The 19,514-nt window shown below is 40.2% G+C and overlaps 1 protein-coding gene across 3 annotated transcripts in view; it reads right to left on the bottom strand.

The window, feature by feature from the left end:
• Nucleotides 1-19,514, bottom strand: part of PARD3B (par-3 family cell polarity regulator beta) — a 422,752-nt gene that overhangs the window by 134,800 nt on the left and 268,438 nt on the right. For all 3 annotated transcript variants that reach the window (XM_086465416.1, XM_086465413.1, XM_086465414.1), the window contains 2 exons: nt 9,250-9,456; nt 8,034-8,268 (listed from right to left, as the gene is read on the bottom strand). In XM_086465416.1, the coding sequence (XP_086321542.1) occupies nt 8,034-8,268; nt 9,250-9,456 (442 nt within the window). The remainder of the gene's footprint in view (nt 1-8,033; nt 8,269-9,249; nt 9,457-19,514) is intronic.

The raw sequence follows: 19,514 nt of genomic DNA, 5'->3' as shown, positions 1-19,514 counted from the left end.
TTTGAAGTCCAGCAGTCTCCTCAAGACTCACCATGCCCTGAAAGAATCAGTCAGCTCAATGTAAGAAAAGGGGTGAACCAAGAATGGAACGTGGCATTGCGTAATGTTGCTGCTGTTATGTGTCTGCATAGAACTGAGTATTATTTCTGTTCCAAAAGAGTCTCAGGATTGATGCTAGACACTGGCTTTTTCCTGAGATTGCAGGATACATTTAGGCACAGCTCGAAAGTACATAACGCAGTTATTTTCCTGATATACAGTATCAATGTACTTTGCTGTCTGTTGTCTAGTGGTGGGTGTTTATAGTGAGCTATGATGGTACAATGTGTCAGAAAACATCAAAAAGTAAAATATGATGCTCCTTACCTGATGTTATATACAAAAAGCTAACAAAGTCAACTTTTGTTGTTCTTTGGACAGCACATATACACATCCAGTACTAAGCAGGCAATATAGGCATCAGAACCAATTAAACAAGGAAACAAACACTGTGCAGTCTGCACCACAGTAAAATAGTACTTTGGATTACAGAGACTTAACTAATCAGTAATAACCAGTGTCATCTGCATTTCAAATCTCCAGTATATCAACCTCTACTTTGCTCCAAGTGCCACAGTCATTATAACACTGCAGCCAAGAGTTCCAGTTAATACCAGGGGAAACAACAGGACTTTTTTTTAAAAAAAAAGATTAAAAAAATAAAAGCATGATTTCTTGATGGTCTCCCTGAATCACAGTCACCTAAATAAAGCTTCAATCCAGGAAAAGCTTAGCAGGAAAGCAATCTTTCTTTTTTTTTTTTTTTTTTTGTATGTGTAAAAAAAAAGACCAGGAACTACAAGTAAATAGCAGCTGAGCAACAGATGAGGCACTAAGTGAAATCTGTTAGCAACTGCTAACAGCTTTGCTATTTTCTGTTGTTACATTAAAAAAAAAAGAAAGTAAAATACCAATGCAGTAGCAATTTCAATATGTTCAAAAATCTCAGATACAAAAGACTAAAGCTCAGCGCTTCTTGTACTGCAGATAAGTACTTGGGTTTGGTTTTTATGTCTTGAAATGCTTTGTTATTGATTGTAAGGCAGAAATAAGCCAATTCACATGGACATACTATCAAGATAAAACTTGTTATAGCTGTATATGTGACCAGCAAGTACAGCACAAAAATCCCACCACAGACAAGTGCAACTTTTCCAGCAGCTGCTTTAGCCTTAAATTCTACTTTCCTTTGTTCTTTACACCTGACCTCTAGTCACTCACCAGAGAGCACATGTGTCTTAATTAGCACTGAGGTTTCTGGCAAGATCTCAGAAATATTTTAATTGTCCTTCTGGTCCTGTAGCTTTCACCACAGATGATCATTTCCTACTTATCTCAACCCAATCTTGACATGGGTTCAGCAAGCCTGTTTTCCTGTTTGGATGCATCTACACAGCACAGCAGAACTATGCAGGCACAGCTGAAATAGCTCTGAACAAAGCAGCCCACAAATTAAAAACAGTATGAACGTACTAGTATGGGATTCCAGCTCTCAGTAGGATCAACTAGATACATGGCTGCAGTTACCAGACTAGTTCAAAAAATTCATGGCATTGCCCAGTCCCAGGCAGACATAGCCTCTTCCCACTCCTGCCAGTTGCTTTCTAAACTTCTTTTCTCTTGGGTCTTTCTCTCCTGTCAGTCTAGCAGGGACTCTGTTCCTTGTTCCTCATTTTGGTGGTCTCCCACATGGGGGATCCCAGTACAACTACCACTACATCTACAAAATGTACACTACTGATTTCCTTCTCCATCCAGCTTTCCGCTCCCTTATGGTATTTACACTTCTAATGCCTCCTACGGCAGGTTCACCTCCCAATTTAAACTCAGCATATCAAAACCTGAACTGATCTGTTTCTAAATACTTCTCTACTTCTTTCTCTTAAGCTAACAAGAATAGTAGTCACCTTGCCTGCTGCAGAAGCTCACAACTTCATAGTCTTCAGCTTCTCTCTTTCTTTCCACAGACATTCAACCAATAAAACATGCCAGTTCCATCTCCACAATGTCATAAAAAATCTGGCTGTTTCTTTCCATCCACACTGCTAAAATACTTGATCATTCAAACCTTCTTACTGCAGTTTCCCCCTCTCTAGTCCTCCTGACACTCAGTCCTCACTCTTCACATCAGTGCAAAATTCTAGTTTGAAAAATACCTCTCAAATCTAATATTCAGTCGGTATTTGATCCCTTCTAAGATCTGCCATTAGTTTCCTATTCTTTCTTTTAAAAACAGATTAATTGTTTTTCATGTCATCCACAGCAGCTTCTCCCTGAAAAAATACTAACCTTCTCATCTGGAGAAGGACATATGGTCCCCAGTTCTTTTGTAAACTCAAACAGTTCGCTCTTGTTCAATCTTTACAGGTCATCACCCTTCTTTCACTTTCATCATAGCCAGGATTCCCTAGGACTCTCACCTTCTCAGGAAGGGCTTTCTTTCCAAGAACAATCTTATAAATTCTAGGAAGAAATACTGATGGTGACACAGAACTTCTAAAACGCTCCCAGCTAAACTGTTAGCTCTTACAAACAACTCCTTCTGCGTTCATTATAACCTGTTGCTTCCATCTTTATGGCTTTGTAGAGATTTTCAATGGAGTGGGACAGAAATTCCCACTCTGTGCTGCCGTATAGATAAATAAATATTATTAACAATTACTGTCTGCTGGGAAGACTATCAAACTAAATAAAAAGCAAGCTTATGAAAAGAACAGATGTATACAGCTCATGTACAACCAAAATGTGAAATATATTCTGAACAAAGGAATCACTAAGAATGGTAATTATTGTTCTCAGCTTTGCATATTGATCATTATCAGATTTTTTTTTTGTCAACTACAATCGCTTGTTTTGGATTCTGATGTCATCCCATGTTCTTTCTGACTCAGGCATCACACCCCCGTAAGTAAGACTTAGCACTTCAAACTTTGAATCTGCCAGTGATACATGAAACAGAATACTTATGCTTTTGTCAGACGTCTATGTCACTCCCCTCCTCTACCAACAGCCCTATTCACACCAAAGTGTTAAAAAGAATGAAAATAGACCTAAAGCTTAAGATACAGAAGAAAGTTGTTGAAGTCATCCTCCTCATTATTCAGTGTTTTCAGCACTGATCCATGTTAAGCCCTATTTCTTTAAACAGTATGAACACAAATGCAGGTGCAATGCACAGGTGTTACGTGCCTCCTCAGCATTCCTAAGGAGCCCCATTTGAATGCAGACTGGTATACACACACATCTTCATATTACGAACACTAATAACTGCTGAAACCATGCAAATTTGGCACATAAGCATGCCTGTATATTTTTGATAGTATCTCTACAGCGTCCAAAAATTGATAGGACAATTTTGAGGATTCCTGTTGATGACATTGATGACTGAGGTGCATTAAGAAAAGTGTGGCCAGCAGGTCAAGGGACGTTATCCTCCCACTCTACTCTGCCCTGGTGAGGCCACATCTGGAGTGCTTCATCCAGTTCTGGACTCCCCAGTTCAAGAGAGACAGGGAACTACTGCATAGAGTCCAGTGGAGGGCTACAAAGATGATTAAAAGTCTTACAGAGATAAGCCAGGGGCGTCTGAGGAAATACAAGCCAACAGAGTAGCATCCATGAAATACCTTGGGGGAATAAAGTGGTGTCCCTCTAAGGTGTCATGGCCCACAGCCCAGCTGAAGTACCTCTACATCAATGCATGCAGCATGACCAACAAAACAGGAGGAATTGGAAGCCACTGTGCTACAGGAAGGCTACGACATAATGGCCATTACTGAAACTTGGTGGGATGAATCCCATGACTGGAGTGTGGCTATTGAAGGCTACAAGCTGTTCAAAAGAGACAGGAGCAGAAGGAGGGGCGGAAGTGTTGCGCTCTATGTTAAGAAATGGATAGAATGTGAAGAGTTGTACCTAAAGAATAGCCATGAGAAAGTCAAAAGTTTATGCACAAGAATTAGGGATCGAGACAACAAAGGGAGCCTTGTGGCTGGTGTCTACTACAGGCCACCCGATCAAGCGGAACCTATGGATGAACCCTTCTTACTCCAGCTCCAGAAGACATCACGCACACAGGCTCTCATCCTGCTCAGGGATTTCAACAGCCCTGACATCTGTTGGAAAAGTGGCACGGCAAGCTGTAGGCAATCCAGGAGACTCCTGGAGTGCCTAGATGACAACTTCTTAAGGCAAGAAATAGACAGCCGTACCCAATGGGATGCGATATTGGACCTAATAGTCACAAATGCAAGTGAACTCATCAGGGACGTCAAGATTGCAGGCAGCCTGGGCTGCAGTGATCATGCACCGGTGGAGTTCACTGTCTTGAGGAGTATGAGGCAGATGAAAAGCATAGTCAGGACCTTAAACTTTAGGAAAGCAAACTTCCAGCTCTTCAAGGAGTTAGTCAATAGGAACACCCTGGGAAACTGCCCTCAGGGACAAGGGAGCACAGCAAAGATGGCACATCTTTAAGGACACTTCCATAGAGCACAAGAGCTCTCAATCCCCAGGTGTAAGAAATCGGGACAGGAGGGCAAGAGACCAGCATGGCTGAGTCGAGACCTGCTGGTCAAACTAAAAGGCAAGATGGAATGGTACAGTGGAAGCAGGGGATGGGTATCCTGGGAAGAGTACAGGGACGCTGCCTGGTTGTGTAGGGACGAGGTCAGGAAGGCCAAGGCTCAGCTGGAGCTGAACTTGGCGAGGGATGCAAATTAAAACAAGAAGGGCTCCTACAGTTATGTAAACCAGAAAAGGAAGGTCAAAGAAAGCGTACCCCTCTGACAAGCAGCAAGGGTGAACTAGTAATAACAGATGAGGAGAAGGCTGAGGTTCTTAACTTTTTTGCCTCAGTTTTCACTGGCAACCTCTCTCCTCACTGATCCTCACTAACTCCTCAAGTTAATGGCCCACAAGACGGGGACCAGGGAGACAAAGTCCCTCCCACTGTAAGTGAGGACAAGGTTCATGACCATCTGAGGATCCTGAACATACACAAGTCCATGGGACCTGATGAGATGCATTCCAGAGTCCTGAGGGAACTGGCTGATACAGTTGCCAAGCCACTCTCCACGATATTTGAAAAGTCATGGCAGTTAAGTGAAGTCCCTAGTGACTGGAAGAAAGGAAACATTATGTCCATTTTTAAAAAGGGTAGAAAGGAGGACCCTGGGAACTACCAACCTGTTAGCCTCATCTCTGTGCCTGGGAAGATTATGGAACAGATCCTCCTAGAAGACATGCAAAGACACATAGAGGACAAGGAGGTGATTCAAGACAGTCAGCTTGGCTTTACTAGGGGCAAGTCCTGCCTGACCAACCTAGTGGCCTTCTACAATGGAGTGACTGCATCAGTGGACAAGGGAATAGCTATGGATGTCATCTATCTGGACTTCTGCAAGGCCTTTGACACAGTCCCCCCCAACATCATTCTCTCTAAGTTGGAGAGATACGTGTTCAATGGGTGGACTGTTCAATGGATAAGGATGGTCGCATCCAGAGAGTAGTGGTCAATGGCTCGATGTCCACATGGAAAACAGTGACAGGTTGCATCCCTCAGGGGTCCATACTGGGCCCAGTGTTGTTTAATATCTTCATTAATGACACTGACAGTGGTATTGAGTGCACCCTCAGCAAGTTTGCTGATGACACCAAGCTGGGTGGTGCAGTCGATATGCCAGAGGGATGTGATGCCATCCAGAAGGACTGGGACAAGCTGGAGAGGTGGACCCAGGTGAACCTCATGAGGTTCAACAAGGCCAAGTGCAGGGTCCAGCACCTGGGCCAGGGCAACTGCTGGTATCAATACAGGCTGGGAGAAGACATGCTAGCGAGCAGCCATGTAGAAAATGACTTGGGGGTACTAATGGATGAAAAGCTGGACATGAGCCACCAGTGCACAACTGCAGCCCAGAAGGCCAATCGCATCCTGGGCTGCATCAAAAGTGTGGCCAGAAGATTGAGAGAGGTGATTCTGCCCCTTTACTCTGCCCTGGTGAGACCTCACCTGGAGTACTGTGTCCAGCTCTGGAGCCTCCAACACAAGAAGGACGTGGACCTGTTGGAGCATGTCCAGAGGGAGGGCCAGAAAAATTATCAGGGGTCTGGAGCACCTCCTCTATGAACATAGGTTGAGAGAGCTGGGGTTGTTCAGCCTGGAGACGAGAAGGCTCCAGGGGGACCTTGTAGTTACCTTCCAACACCTGAAAGGGGCCTATAAGAAGGCAGGGGAAGAACTGTTCACAAGGGTTTGCAACAATAGGACAAGGGGTAATGGTTTTAAGATATAAAAGGGTAGATTTAGGCTGGATATTAGGAAAAAGTTCTTCAATATGAGGGTGGTGGACTACCAGAACAGGTTGCCCAGAGAGGTGGCGGAAGCCCCATCCCTGGAGACATTCAAGGTCAGGCTTGACGGGGCTCTGAGCAACCTGATCCAGCTAAAGATGTCCCTGCTTATCGTAGGGGGGGTGGATTAGATGGCCTTTAGAGGTCCCTTCCAACCCAACACATTCTATGATTATATGATTAGTGGACTGGAGCATCTCTCTTATTTAGCCTGGAGAACACTGAGAGGGGACCTTATCAATGCTTATAATTATCTAAAGGGTGGGTGCCAAGAGGATGGGGCCAGACTCTTTTCCATGGTGCCCACTGACAGGACAAGGGGCAATGGGCACAAACTGCAGCACAAGAAGTTCCACCCGAACGTGAGGAAAAACATCTTTACTCTGAGGGTGGCAGAGCACTGGAACAGGCTGCCCAGGGAGGCTGTGGTCTCTTCCTCTGGAGACATCCAAAACCTGCCTGGACACAATGCTGTGCAAGTTGCTGTAGGTGAACCTGCTTTGGTAGGAGGGTTGGACTAGATGATCTCCAGAGGTCCCTTCCAACCCCTGCCATTCTGTGATTCTGTGACACATGGAAGAAAGTCAGCTAAAACCTTCCATGTCAATATAAAAGAAGCCATTTGACTTCAGGGGACATTATCAACAGAAAGCTGCAATGCGAGTTCATATATCACTGTCCTAATAAATATCATTGCAAGTGAATGATCTTACAGCTGAATTTCTCAGATTACTAGTTAAATGCATCTTTGTCTAAGAAATTATTGTGGCTCTTGTATTTATATGGCTTGTCTACAATACAGCATGCTACGAAAAACCAATAGCCTCTAAAGCTAACCTTAAATGTTCAGTGGCACAAGTAACCACAGGGTCATACAGATAATCTCCTCCAGGTGATCATTAAATTTCATTCACACACCTTGTATTAATTGCAAAGATATACTTAAATGGAAACACTTTAATCCTCAATAGAGTAAATGGGTACCAGAGGCAGGGGTGATAGCAACTGGAGTGCCTACAGCACCATAGGCTCCAGCAATAGCAAGGAAATGGTCTGAGTAACTTTGTCCAATCTCTGATGATTCCAGAGATGCAAAACCTACCAATAGCCACAGAAGAAATTCAAACACTTCCATTCTGGGCAGGTGAGCTTTTGACCACTGCAGGCAATGGCTGAAGCTGTGAATCAAAGATTTTGTCATAGCTAGTGGTTTTCAGCAACTGAAAATGTTAGACTGTTTACAGTAACACAAGCCATCATGCTCTCCCCAAAGCTTGTGAAGGAAGCAGATAAGCAAGGGAAGAGAAGGCAAAGGTCTGAGCATGGGAGTGGGTCATGTATTACTCAGAAATATTCGTCACAAAGCCTCCCCCACCAACACACACTTGTTTTCAGCCTGAAACCTTGAATCGTTTCTAACATATGGGAATGAATTTCAAAGGCACAAAAAGACATTTTGTCTGCCAAATGTCTTCTGCCTCAGCTACAAGTTTGGTGTAAAAGTATAAACTGCTTTCTTTCTAAATAACATAAACATTACTTTGAGTCCAAGTGAAATAATTTTTCCACTAGTTTATGAGAATATCAGTTGTTTCCTACATTTATGAGAACGGGTGGCTGTTCTACTTTTTAAAATGCCATACCTCAACATGACACCAAAGCCTTTCTTCTTTTTCTTTTCTGCATCTTCATTTTCTTCCTTCCTTTTCTTCTCTTTGATTTTAGATTTGCCCTTTTCCTTTTTCTTCTCTTTCTCTCTACTTTTTTTGTCTTTTTTTGCTTTGGTTTCTACATCTTCTAAATCAGGGTTCCCTGGAGGGGCAGATTCCATGTTCTGAGCTTCTTGACCAGAGTGAGAGCTCTTATCAGAGAAACCATCTGTGCAGAATGAAAAAGAAGCAGTGAGGATGGTTAGGGGCCACCACAATGCAAACACATGAAATACAGCATGAGTGTCTACAAAGTGCTCAAATGACTCACAACACTTACTCATTTAATTGAATAACTTAAAAAGCAGACTAAATGTATCTACTGAATTCAAGCGGATTTCTATTGTAAATTAAATACAGAGTTATTTTAATGACTTGTTTTCTAGTTATTATTCCTGATACAAAAATCCTGACATGGTGAAACAGTATTCTATTTGAAATCTAGCCTGTTAACCTCCATCAGCTCAAGAAAACTGACATGCTGGGATGCAAACACCAAGAGCTTACTTCAACAAGAGATTCTGGAGACTGACATAACCAATCTACATAACAAAATTATTTCATTCACTCCCTGGAATCTTTCCATTTTAATAGCCGAAAAAGAAATAGATAAACTGTTCTGTCTGGTTGGAGAAGAGCTGTGTTGTTTCTATTTGGGGGGCTCAGGATCAAAGCACAGTTTTATGCTCCATGCTAAAGGAGACATATTTCCAGACTGGGGTCTATAAGCCCATAGTGAAAGAATGAGCAGCAGGGTGCGATCGATACACTCTGCCTTGTCTGTAACAGGAAACAAACTTCCTGGTTAGAGGATGAAGAATTGTAGACAGCTTTGTAAAACAAAGAAGTTAATTTTTAATGTAATCTGAAGAAGGTACCTGCTTCTTGAAGTTAAAAAACTAATTGTTTAAGGATTGAGTTCTAAATCCTCCAACCCACCCCTGCCCCGAAGGAGATCAGTGAAAGACTTTACAGTAAACCCAATCAAGGTTGGATGTGGTACTGCAAAGACAGCTCTACTCAGTGTAAGACATGAACAGCTTTTAAAAAGTGATCGACTTCAATCAGAATAAACTGCTTGCTTATGTGCTTTATTGAGTTGGCCCTCAGCAGTGTTAAGTGAAAGTGGCTCCCTCAATAATAAACATACCCTCTTCTCCGTCTTCAGGTCCATCGTAAGACTTGTCAATGGCAGCTCGGAAACTCTCATTACACCCCCGACCACGGACCACGTGAGGCCTGGGTCTGTGAAAAGGAAGTTCATTCTTCCTAACTTCAGCCACAGCAGTCTGAAGACTCTCAAGAGAACTGGACTTCTTCAATCCTAGAGTAGGACCGAAATCTTTGCCAGAAGAGTCTGGAAAACAAATAGTTAAGTGTTTATACCTAAAACCACACAGAGAATGAAACTAGTCAGATAGACACATTTAATTGTGTACTTTATTACTTGGGGCCTTTGAAATAGTATGCAATCAATGTAATTTGTTCTAAAAATAACATCAAGTTAAACCTAGCTTAGTAGATATCCCCATTCAGATTTGGAGAGAACTGCACATAATTTACAGACCTGACCACAGTGATGGGCAATAGCTGGATCGCTCTGGTCACTTTAAAGCCTGCACCAGTGATAAGGATGGGGTTGCTTCTTCCTGCTTTGACAGCGATGTGCAGCTGGACACTACTAACAGTTTCAAGGAGAACATTATCCTTAGACTCACGAAAACAAACACTGCTACACAACAACAGTTTTGGGTTTTAGAATGAGTCAAGTTGTATGAATTGTTGGTATTTTCAACCACATTTCTCCTGTGAGAAGATATTATTAGTTCTCTCACAATCTTATCCAACCTATTTCTTCAAGCTGAAACTGGTGCTATGATATCAACACATAGAGCAGGTTTTTCAAGAAACAAGTATTTCCAGCAAAGTTCAGGTTAACATAAATGATGTTGCTGCCTCTTTCCTTGTTTATAGGCACAAGAAAGAACTTCATAAAAAAAGAGCAAATAACTTCCCAAGTCTCCCAAACCTTTCCTCTCTTTGAATGCTTGACTATCTTACCTTAGAAAGCCTTTATTTTGTGGCAGCATTAGTGCTAATTAGTATTAATATAATGACAGTAGAATAGGTAAATAAAAAAGTTCGACAAATACATGCACACCAATGAATAAAGACATTCACAGCTTAATTTAAAGGCCTTTGTAGCACCTACTAGATCTGACATACAGACACTAAGAGACTTTGCCTTGCAATATGCCTTTCGTCTTTGAGAACACAAATGCTTTTGTTTTCAACTTTTAAGTGATACCAACACAAGCAACAGGAGAATATATGAACAGAAGACCTTCACATTTATGTCCCTGTCCTGTCATGCCTGAAGAGATTCAAGGATCACAGAAAAGACAGATATGTTAGTACCATATGCTGTGATTTTAGCAATCCTAGACTGTAGGTATTTCTGAACTAAACCAGTGTGATCACTGAATTCTTAAAAGGAAAAAAGTCAAGAATTGGCACCAAATACAGACTCATCAATAGTGTCTACATAAAGCAATTTACACTTCTGTTACCTGCAGACTGATATGTAGCTGAAAATAAGATGTCTGTGTGTGTTCGGGGAGACAAGTTTAAGAGAAGCCTGGTTGCTTATTCACACAGTGCAACCTGCTTTTGTTCACTGACAGCCATTCTGGAGATTACCATGATGCCCAAATTAGCAAGTGCTAAAACGGAATTAGAGCAATGACTTGTATGCAAAATAAAGGTGCTTAAAATCACTAAAAACTTGTGCATTAGTGAGAGGCACTGTGGTGCCTATCTCAGGCTGAGAAGGAGCAAAACCAAGGGAAGCATAATCACTGTAAAAAGCAGCAAAGTGAAAGTCACTCTGATCAGCAGAGAAAAAGCTTTCTTGTTTTTCAGTCAGGGAACAGCTTTGACGGGTTGCTTTCCCAGAAGACAGGGCACAGCGGTAAACCTGGCAGAGGGCAGCAGGCTGCAGCAGCCCAGGGAAAGCGGTGCTCTCAGCCAGGCTGGGTGGCAGGCCTAAGCCGAGGGCTGCCAGGGCGGAGGTGGGCGAAGGCACGCTGGGGCCAAGCTCCCACCTCTGTGGGCAGCAGGCACCAAAGGCCCTGCCTGCGGAGCCTCCGAGAAGCGGTATCCACTGAGGAACTGCTTAAAGGTGAGGACAGCACCTGCAAGGAAGCAATGGCCACAGCCCACCTCCAGAAGCAGGCAGTGCAGTTGCTGGGAAAGGTCATCAGGGCCGGGGACCAGCTGGTGCCTGGGGCTCCAGCAGGTTTGGCAGCCAAGGCTGATTTCCAGGCTGCCGCAGCTACCCAGCTACCTGAAATAGCTGTGTCAAAAGTCAGCGCAAAGATGTTCATATACACATTCCAGTAGAAGCTGTACTACATTAAATTAATGCCTTAAGCTGTACTACCTAAAACAAAAAAAGTTTCAGGTTAAATGCTGGTTAGAGCCTGTCTTATATAAAGCTAAGCCAATTACTCAGACTGGAAGACTAATCCTAACAGATGAAGGCCATTCCTAAGTAAATCCAGGCCAATACCTAAGGTTTGGAGTGACACACTCAAATGTTAGGTGTACCAGAAAGCTGTCTGCTCAGCCTCACACACACTGTGATGCAGTTTTTAGGCACCTGGCCACACACCAACTACTTCAGTCACGGTCACCAAGAAAAGGTTTTGTCCAACACTTGTCTTAAGCAATTGCATGGAAACTCACGAGTTATTGGCAAAGTATGTTTCTTTCTGTATAAATAGTCTTTATTTTGCTATTTTGTCCTAGAATGAAAGTCCCCCTGAGGAATTAATTTTAGTAATAACTAGCAATAACTTCCTGGGTTTTTATACTTTAAAGTGAACACTTACAGTAACTTTCATGTAGTATTTTCAGCTTGCTACTAAAAAGAGCAAAAAAGAAACTAAATGGAGCACTCCTTAGCTACCAAGTAAATCCAGAACACTATTACCTTGGAAAACTGCATTTTTTTTCTAATGTCCCCAAAAGAAATAGAATTGGTTTATGTCACTTAATTGCCTAACATCATCAAATAACGTGTTAAAGGACAGTATAAAATTGCAAAGATTAACTGTATTTCTCCCTCGGCAACAAAGAAAGTTACATTTTATCTGTGATCTTCCTGTGTTCTACCATTTAAAAGGTGTCCTCATTTATTCAAAAACTTACTGAGAACCTTTAGTAACAGATCAGTATTAAGCATTTAGTTGCCCCTGTCTAAGACTGTAGTAATTTAGTCTGCAATTTCATTGGCAACATTGGAAGTTTCTCACTATTATCATCAAAATCGACCCATGAAGAAACATCTGAACCCAGGTGAAAAATAATTGAATTTTTTATTCTTGACGACAGTAGTAGCAATGCAACCTCATACAGAAGTGGAACATTTCAGTCAAGGAGTTTACATCCTCAGACATTCTCACCAGGGTTTTCAGCAAGAACTTAATAGTTTTGCAGTTCAGCTTTTATTCCTTCTTTCTTTCATTGTCAGGCTGCAGCAATCACATATTAGTGCACAACTAAAGACACAGGAGCTGAGGAGCTTCCCTAAGCAGGGAGATGAGTCCCCTTGCTTTCCCAGCCAGCATCTATTACTGTATGCTTTACAGAGAAGACTCTGTAAGGAACAGGTACCAGATCCCAACTAGTGAAATCTTCCTCCCCATCCCCGCCCGTACCTTTTCCATTTCTGCAGACCTTTAGGACTGCTGTAAGCCTGAAAGCATTAATGTTGCCTCATGGGTAAAAAAAACCCCAAACAAACAACAAAAAAGTCCTCTGAATCTTTTACAAGTTATTAACAGGCATTTCTGTGTGTGGCGGGGTGTGTGTGTGTGTTTACACATCTAGCCCTACCCAGATGTTGAATATGAAAATATAGTTTGACAATGAGAAATCTAATTGTTCATTGTGTAAAAATGTTTCTTTTTGTGGATTTTAAATTCTTGAACACTCATTTTACTGCTTCTTGTAGTACAAGGATAAGACAACTGCGGTATCCACTTTTTTTTTTTTTTAATAAATGGTGAATTGCTTTATGCATCTCTACTGAATTTATGACAGAAAACAACAACTGACATCAGTACCTGCCTACAACTGGCTGAAACCGAGTTGCTGTTTCCTAGATGATACCTGTAACTGATCATGCTTTCCCTGAAACATGGTATTGCACGTACCTTTATTTTCTGCTCAATGCCAACATGGCTACCACAGATTTTTTTTCTTAATGTACTAGTAAAAGTAAACCTGCCTTGTGTTCTTTTACTACTATTATTACTAGTTTCAGGTATTTCCAGGCTTCTCTTTCTCCCGCATCTGCACATTCCTCTCTCTTTTTATAGCCCAGCAGAAGGAAGCATGCCAAAAGCAAGATGTCAGTCATGAAAATCAAAGGGAAACAAAGGACACAGCATTGTGGGCAATGCAAGCCACCCCAAAGGCACGTGTAGAGAGACTGGAATTGAAGAGAAGCTATGAATCACTGCCGCTCTAAATGAAATACAACTCCTAAGACACCCTAAACAGTAAACGTTTTACGTATTTATCATTAATTTTACTTTTTAGATAATGATCCTTCTTGAAAACCAAAATTACTTGAATATGTCTAAAGGATAATATTTAGAGAAACATATTTGTGCAAGCTAGACTAGTTTACTATCTACATTTTGAAAGATATAGTGAGGTAAAAAACAGTTAGGAAGAAGAAAAGAAGGGAAAGTATTACTAAGACTGAGAAACTAGAATAAACACAAAGTTGTAACAGATTATAAATAGCCTGGCTCTGTATTTACCAGAGCCCTAAACACACACATTCCTGGTTCCTAATGCATTGCACATCATGGAGATGCATGTGTTACTAGGGAAGAGAAAATGGTTACGAAAACAATGAGTCTTCCACCCTGCAGGTACTGGGATGATGGAGATAGCACATGAGTGCTTTTAGCAGGCAAACAACTGTTTGTTCATGAAACACCAAGGCTGACTTATTTTGTGGTAGGACTCAGAGTGAGATATGCCAACAGCTTCTCAGGAAGCAGCTACAGGCCAGTGCCTGTCCTGCTTTGGACATACGCCTTGGGTGACATTCACAATGCCCAATTTAGTCTCACTGAACTTGGGCCTACCCCAACCTAACTGATCTAACTAATTGCTCTATAGTTATCTCTTTTTCTAAAGGAACTGGGGTGTGTTTAAAATATCTTTTGATACATATATATTCCCATGATTTTCAAAATACAATCAATTCACTGATCACAGATATGCTGGTGGGTTTTGGTTTGTTTTTTTTTTTTTTACACAAATTAATGTCTTGGTAACCTCACGTTACCCCGTTACCCCTGCAGAGATGAGGACAGCAAGCATGGTCTCAGAAACACCCCAACTTTTGTCTGGGAAGGAAAAAGCAGGATTTCTGTTGTACAGAATCAAATTATATAGGTATCAAGCTGGTAAAATAGGACCCTCGGCAAAATTTAGCCAAAATATTTTCCTGCTGTAGGGAAACCTTTCGTATGAGAATGAACCAAATCCACTACCCAAGTGAAAGATGTCCAAAGATACAAAAGGCAAGAGGCAGCCAGTAAGACTTGACTGCTTTACTCTCCCCTTAGCTCCTTTTGGAAATTTACCTCTTAATAAATAGATGTATAAAGTGAAAACTGTGAGTGTCTCTTTTAATAAACATAAGGTCAAAAGATAAAATTTTTGTCATTATAACCAATCCCCATGTGCCATAAACACATAAGTAGACAGACATGATTCTTACTCACAGGGTTGCAACATCATATGGTAACTTAAATTAATTCATGTTCAATTCACTCTGAACCATTTTTTAAAATGTACTTTCATTTATTTCTGGTAGGACTCACAGTATGCACAACTGCAAAGGATTTTTTCCTTTGACTTATGTATTTATATTCAAATACTTCCTCAAACATCAATCAATTCAATGCATAGAATGATTTAGAAAGGAGGAATCTGAAAGTCACTACATCATTTAGCTTGTGATTTTCAAATGAAGAGCTTTAATAGGACATTTTTTGTAGAGTAACCTTAGATCATACTGTAGACTTTTCTTCAACACTAGGTTTATACAGGTAGCATAGAAAAGATTTATGAAGAGCTTGATAAAAAGCAAGAGAAAAATCACTATCTTGCACTCACATATTAAAGACAACGTGTATCATTTTACTCATTTTATACCTCAAACCAAGCATTCCAAATTAGAAGCAGGAATACTGAACACAGAACAACCCCACACCTGACAAAAAAAAAAAAAAAAACCACACTAAGAGAGAAAAATCAAAGCATGGGAGAATTTAACAAGTTCTCTGATTAAAAGAGCCAGCTACAGTCTTCAGATTTACAGATATTTCAATCTATTTTACTGCCTATAATGATTGCAATTTAGCCCATATTTGCACAAACTGCAATTTCAATTATGAATAATGGCAGTTCACAGCTTGTAGCCCAGAAGGTACACTGAGCTGTAGCCAACTGAAGAGGAAAGGCTTTGAATAAGGCAGCCATTAGGCAAGAGGTGAAAATGCACTACTGTCATCCTATAAACACACGCTGGTGTCATTGTTTTCTATAGTCTTATCACTAATAAAACAACAGCACTGTAGAAGAATGTGTTAGTATTTCAAAAAGAATAATACGTACAGCATTAAACATCTCAAAAATGCTAATAAGTTTCACAGTGCAACAATGTTAAAGCTAAGAACTAGGAGCAAAAGGAGAAAGAGGTTCAAGCAAAAGCACTCAGAAAAGTGGCACATGCATCTGCTAGGCTAATGCTCAGTGTTGGACAAAATGTAGCCAAGCCTGCCTTTGCATAAAAGAACGTCTGATGTTATCCACTGAAATAATTAGTTTTCTTCATTTGGTTACACAAGTTTAACCTCGCACATAACTTTCCACTTCACAGTATAGCTCTGCACCCAGTGAAAACTTTTCCCCTACTCCTCCAGCAGGCTAGTGTTCTCTCTCTAGTTGGTACAAACTTAAGCACTTGCCCTTCCAACAGATCCCAGCACAAATTAAGCTACCTGACCTTCTATGAAGCAGAAGCTTTCTCGTCAAGGATATTTATTATCTCAAATTCATTTTATATATAGTTGTTACAACCTGCTAGAGGAAACCAGCTATAGGAAAAGCAATGCAGACAGGAAGAAGTCCAGTTTTTAGAAAATATTATTCCCCAGCGATTTCATGCACCTTGTAAATTGATCAACAGTAAAAAAATTCCAGTGCCCTGTGACTGCTTTACTGCTACTTTCACACCCACCTTCTGATAAGGTCAAACATTTCAATCTGGCTTTAAAAGATTGGGAAAAGTGACACTTTCTGAGATTAATTGATATAAATTACACTTCTCAAACTAAACCAAGATTTTTGTTCCCAGGCCAAAGTTTAACATGAAGTAAGAGTCCCTGCACTAATATTTAAACAAAGACACTTTTAATGGTATGAGGCTAACATCTATAGTGTTACCTTTGACTTGTTGGACAAGGGAGGAAACTGCCTCAGTAGCAGAAAAAAGCAAGGCAATACTTACATTAAATTCATGTTTATGATCTATTTTGTTAAGTCTTAAGCCTATTTTGAAATAAACTGCTGAACTATTACTCAATCTTAGTCATCAAGCCTGAAATAATATTTTTTTAAGTGACTAATTAAAATAATAATTAGGAAATTAAGAGGATGAAAAAACTCATATTAATAGCTTTTCTGCCTTCTTCACTAATTCAAAGCTTTTTTTGAGTTCTTTACATGTGAATGCAGAAAGAAATTCTCTCATATCAATAATTTTATTCACAATTATTTTCTTTTTTTAAAAGTGGTATGTCATTTTTATGCATCAAATTTTGGCCTGGACACATTTTTACACTCATATAAGCTCCGTGTTAAAGGTTGCTTTAAGCATCATTCAGGGATTAATTTAGGCAATTGCAACAACAAGGTTTAACAAAATAACAGGGAAAAGGATACCTTTTGCTGATAATGGCACTGTTTTCGTACACCTGCCTACACTCTGATCAGTGAATCCTACATGCCTGAGATATTTATGAGCTCTCTTTATTGCTAACCCCACCACCACCAAACTGCCCAACAGCCGCTCTAATTTAAGATGCTCTAAATATTGTTGCCATGGGTGACACATGAACATGGAGTAAGGCAAAGCTCTGCTAATAAAAAGGCTTTCACAGCATTCCAGTCCTTGCTCATAAGTGAAGTTAAAATTTATGGCTTTTAAAATACTGGCTCTGAGAGAGGTCAGGTTAAATGGCTGCTAGTAATAAAAGGAATCAATATGCCGCAGCATCTGAAGCAGCCAGCAAACTAAATAAACACTTCATCCAAATCCACTTGGCCCTGAATTAAAAGAACATAAAATACTGTATTTATTTTGTTTGCTCTCCACCAGCCCATGGTTTGCATCACTACATCCGCTAGAATTCTACACAGAGCAAGCAACAAACATATGTTGGCCAAGTAGCAATTAAACTGTATGTCAAAGCTAGGAGCAATTAACTGGGCATTAACCTTATCAGGGAACCACTTCTGGATTAGCCAACTACAAACAGGCAAACATCTCAGTCTGGGAAGATTCTGCAACGTGTATTTACAAAAGCTTCAGAGGACTCAGACTTTCTGTCTCAGGCACATACAGAGTAAATGAGCCATTTCCAATAATAACCCTGTATTCATAAACCCTGAACAAAACCAGAATCACCTTTTCCAGAGATTAGCGTGTTTTATTAGCACAGAAATGTAAGACAATTTGTTCCTTACAGCACTTTAAAACAGACAAAAAGAAGTATTGAACTCGCATGTTTGCTCCTAATCTACATTTGGTTCAGTTTATAGATTGATTTCTGGAAGAAGATATGAAAACCTATTTTCTTCTGTTTATTTGTATGTATTTAAATAGAAAGCGCATGGGTTAATTTTCAGTTAAAAAAATTAATGCACATTTTGCTTGAAGTTGCCAGCGGGTCACCTGGTACATATACACCTGTAATCAATCTATCTACATATACACACAAACACAGAGGCCATTCAGAAAGGCATGCATATTTTTGAAATTGCTTTGTTTGTAGGTTTAACAATATTTGTCTTGAAACAGTTTTGAAAAGTTGATGTCAAAATCCAACTCTTGAATGGGAATACGCAGAATTTTGTCAAACCTACTATTAACTAAGAGAAATGGTTATCTGGCACAGCTCTGACTCAAAATCCATACAAATTCGAAAGGATTATGTAGGTTTTCAGAAAAGTCCTCAGCAAAGGTTCCTTTTTATTTCCTAGTGAGATTTTTAAGATCATTTGAATGCTTAAAAATTTGATAACAGTATTTTATTATAGATTCCTCACAGCTGAGTCCATAGTTGTAGTGATAATTTGGTCTTTATCCTAGCTTTATTTTACATGCTTCAACTTTTCTTTCTTTTCTTCTTTACACTGTCCTCTGTACTGAAACTTCTTTGCTTGGTCTCATTCCAGAAATAAGGATTGTTGTTAGAAAAACAAAAAACCCCAAAGAATACACCTCCCCCTTGCCATACCTGAATAACTGAGGAGTGGGAAAAACACATTCTTCCAGCTGGGTAATACTTTTTTTTTTTTTTCTTTATTCACCAGTAACTCAAAAAGGACTGAAAGAAAATCTTTCAGGCTTTGTATGCAAGTAGGCTGTGAACTAGGTCCTTCACTACAGCTTTTAGGGAAGAAAAGTTTAATTTCCATGCCTAGGTTATTTCCTCTAACGTTAGTCAGATCTGGGTAAACTTGTCCATGAACTTGTGTCTAAAGTACAGGAACAGAAATAGATATGCACTCCCATAGGTATCATACAATGATATTCCATTCCACGTGCACATTTTTAGCAACTACAATGATCCCATCTACTGACACAGCAGAAGCTACACACATGCTCCTCAACCTATGTGCTTAAATAAATTGCAAAATTTGGTACGAAAGCCAAGAAGTCAGAGGGTCATATGAGCAGAGAGAACATAAGTAAAATAAAGACTTTAGTATTGAGAACAATTATTTAGTAGGTCTTAAAACATGAAAAGTATTTTCAGGGCATTCTTCCACAAAACTGAATCCTTAGAAAAATCTTCTCTAATTCATGGAACAAATGGCACGGAATTTTTCTTCTAAACACCTGCAGCCAAGGATTTTGCCAAACTGTTCTGCAGTTGGCAAAGACAAGGTCTCACACACAATCACATCTGGCTGTCATCTGAGGTTTTAACAGACATGATTCACAACTGGATTACAATACCCGCCTTGCTCAAAAATAAAGTCAAAATACTACTTTAGTTATGCTGGTTAACTCTGAGACCTAGTCTATACGATTTA

The sequence above is a fragment of the Leptosomus discolor genome, chromosome 5 (genome assembly GCF_034619465.1).
Source record: "Leptosomus discolor isolate bLepDis1 chromosome 5, bLepDis1.hap2, whole genome shotgun sequence".
In the NCBI taxonomy this organism is placed as follows: Eukaryota; Metazoa; Chordata; class Aves; order Leptosomiformes; family Leptosomidae; genus Leptosomus; species Leptosomus discolor.
This window is presented reverse-complemented; position numbering and strand designations above follow the sequence as displayed.